The 3,263-nt window shown below is 41.4% G+C and overlaps 1 protein-coding gene across 1 annotated transcript in view; it reads right to left on the bottom strand.

Moving 5' to 3' along the window:
* The window catches only part of EPCAM (epithelial cell adhesion molecule), a 13,560-nt gene extending 10,623 nt beyond the window's left edge, over positions 1–2,937 (bottom strand). The window contains exon 1 of the mRNA XM_009285592.1: positions 2,862–2,937. Coding sequence (XP_009283867.1) covers positions 2,862–2,937 — 76 coding nt within the window. The remainder of the gene's footprint in view (positions 1–2,861) is intronic.
* Positions 2,938–3,263: the final 326 nt, after the last annotated feature.

The raw sequence follows: 3,263 nt of genomic DNA, 5'->3' as shown, positions 1-3,263 counted from the left end.
GGGTCAGCTGTCCTGGCTGTGCCCCCTCCCAGCTTCTCGCTGGCAGGGCATGGGGAGCTGAAAAGTCCTTGACTAGTGTAAGCACTGCTTAGCAACAACTAAAACATCGGTGTGTTATCAACATTAGTCTCATGCTAAATCCAAAACACAGCACTGTACCAGCTGCTAGGAAGAAAATGAACTCTAACCCAGCCAAAACCAGGACAACACTGGACATAGAAATTAGTTCAGAGGCAGTGGCAACACTCATAAAGCTGTCCTTAGCTTCAGAAGCCCACAGCTTGGTTCTCTATCAGGCTGGAGGCCTTTGACTGAAAGTAAGAGTACTAAGAAGTAAAGGGCTGTTGGTTCAGAGGTTCATAAAACTAGACAGGGTGTAGCCACAGGAGAGAAATGCTCATGCAATTAATGTATGTTCTATTTGCATCTTTGAGGATTATAGAAACCAACCTGTCTGATATGTTGTGGCATCCTCACCTCTCTGCCAGGGCTTAGTCTTAACTCCAGTGGGTGGAGTCAGTAACAGGCTTGCCATCCTTCTCTTTACTTACCTGAAAATACATCTCCATGGCTCTTACACCTACAGCATTTTTAGACCATCTATTGTCAGCATTCAAAGCTGCTTAAAATGCGCAGCATTAGATGTAAAAAACTTAATAACTCTTCATGCAGACTATTTCGTAGCAGAGAGGCAAGCATATTAATTTCATACCGTGCCCAATCCCTCAGAACACTCACTGGTTTAGTACGGTTTGGAAAGAGCTCAGAGGGAAACATGAGATCACAAGTTGTAGTAAGAGAAGCTCCGTTTACACTAAAATTGTTTCAATTCTGGCATCTAAGATACTTTTTTTGCCCTTTTAGCCATTCTCTGTGAAAGAAGATACAGATGGAACTTTGTCAAAACACTTGTTAAAAACTGTTTGAGAGAGTCCTAAATAGATTTTAACATGCTTTATCGCATGACAACATCTCTGTGCTGTAGGCAGAACCAAAGCAGATGGTTATACAGACAGATAGTTGTCCCGTCTCTCGGTACAGTGTTATCAGAAGGCACATTAAGTACTTTTCTCACAACCTGGAGGTGTCTGCCGTTAAATTTGCTTGTGTCGGACTTGTCTATGTATACAGGTAGCTACAAGGCAAGCTAGGGTGTGGATTTACACATGTATGGTAACATGTATGTCCATAGTAACAACCTGCGGACACAGCTGTACCCAGCAGTAAGCAGAAGACATCTATTCCTCAACGTAAACAGGGTCACAAGCATGCACGCAGGCAGTTTCCACGGAGCAGCTAACATGCTGGAAATCCCCACCCACTCTTGCCTCACTCTAACTTGTGTGTGTAGTCATCCCAAGCAAAGGTGAATAAATACACCCATGAGCTGAGCAGAAAAATTGCATCCCACAAACACCATTTGGTGTAACACAACGGACAGCAGAGTGGGGTTGAGACCTAGGTGTTCCATAGCTCACAGAATGCTTTTTTTTTTCCCCTCGCTGAAATAAACTGCTTTTGTGTTGTAACTACCTTCCTAGTTCAGGAGTTTCCCTTATTTTTCCAGTTAGAGATAGCTGTTACCAAAGTTCATCTGTTTCTCTTTGCACTTTAATTTACAGCCCCAATTTTACTGCTTCAACCTCTGAGTGAGAGAACTTTTACAACTTGTGATTATTGAACTCAGAGAAACAAGAAAGCTTTTTGACCTGCCGTGGAGTAATTATTGAGCCCATTGCTTCTTGGGAAGGGCATTCAATGTTTAACAAACTGTGGCAACTCTAATTTAACTGTGTGGAGCCTGGACCATTGGATGGGAGTGGAAAAAAAAAAAAAATTCCAGACTCTTCCCAGCACACATTTTAACTTGTCTGTTTTTAGTCTCCAAAGGGCTGTCCTTGCAGTTCTGCCTTCCCACTATTGAACTTGATGCTGTTCCTTTCTTGGCAGTATGAAGGGATTGGAGCCAAACTATTTGCATATGAAAATAATTTTCTCTTACTTCAGAAATTATAGCTAGGTTACTCTGACTAATCCTTTCATGAGGTGAGTCTTCTGAATGCCATGCCATCAAAATAAGGCTCTTGACAATAGAGAAATTGTCCTGTCTTAATTACTACTATTGTTTCATATAGTATAGGGGCTGTGGTCATGGACAAAGATTCAATTGTGTTCAACAGTGTAAAAACAGAGAATAAGTAGATACCCTGTGTTTGAAAGAGTTTGTGATCTGAATTCTGCGACTAGTAAACTGAGAGGTAAATCTAAACTTCGGAATTGGAAAACTAGATGAGAAAGACTTGATGCAATTTACACATTTTGCCCAGTTATAGAATCATAAGCCAGCTAGCTAAGAGTTTGAAGGCTCCCACCTATTCTTCATCCACTCAGACAGGTATTATTTAAGAAATGCTGAACTTGCCTTCAGGAAAAGAATTAGGACATTATTTTGAAAGCACCAAAGTTTTTCTACTTTTCATCTCCCTAGATAAAAATATAGATATATGTCCTGCATAATAAGTTCCTTAGGTCTTTTGTGGTTTTCTGTACTAATGTGTACATACACGTTACATCAGTGAGACTATGCATGTGCATTACTCACTAGATGTGAATGGAATATTTTCAGCTAATGTGATTTTATAAAAATGTTTTTTTAAGTAAAGTTCTTGAAGTTTTATTGGTTCAGCTACACTTCCATCGCAAAGATTTTTGAAGTCTAGGGTTTGCTGGCTGTTTCTGAGAGGAAAGAGGAGAAAAGTACAAGCTGAAGAGTTCGCATTTTTCAATGCGAATGTAGGCAACCCAGTCACTCTGCGCACGCGCAGTACACCGGCAGTGCCCTGGGCACGGCCGACACACACCTGCTCCTTGCTCCTGCACCGGTGTCTCGGGAAGCCTGGTGCTCTCGGCAGCTGAAACAAATGGCTCCAGCGTCATGGTGGTATAGAGGAGTCCTGCTTATTGGTGCTCTTTGCACAGCGCAGTATGAAGAAACAGCATGGGCATAACTGGGTAACAAATAACCACGGTTATTAAATACTCGCCAACGCAAAATACAATCTCCAGTGGCTTTAAAAAGTTAGAATATGGTGAGTGACGTCAGAAGGTTCAAAAAACCACTTAAAGGAGTACTGTACAGTGCATCTCCTTTCCCTTTAATGTTAAATATGCGCTCAGAGTTTTGAGTTACTGATGGTGAGAGATACATCTTTCATCACTTGCCATTTTGTGACATGATGGTGAAGACCTAATGTAGTCTATCT

The sequence above is a fragment of the Aptenodytes forsteri genome, unplaced genomic scaffold (assembly GCF_000699145.1).
Source record: "Aptenodytes forsteri isolate BGI_AS27 unplaced genomic scaffold, ASM69914v1 Scaffold280, whole genome shotgun sequence".
NCBI classification, from domain to species: domain Eukaryota; kingdom Metazoa; phylum Chordata; class Aves; order Sphenisciformes; family Spheniscidae; genus Aptenodytes; species Aptenodytes forsteri.
The sequence above is the reverse complement of the archived record's forward strand: the minus strand, read 5'-3'. Positions and strand labels throughout refer to the sequence as shown.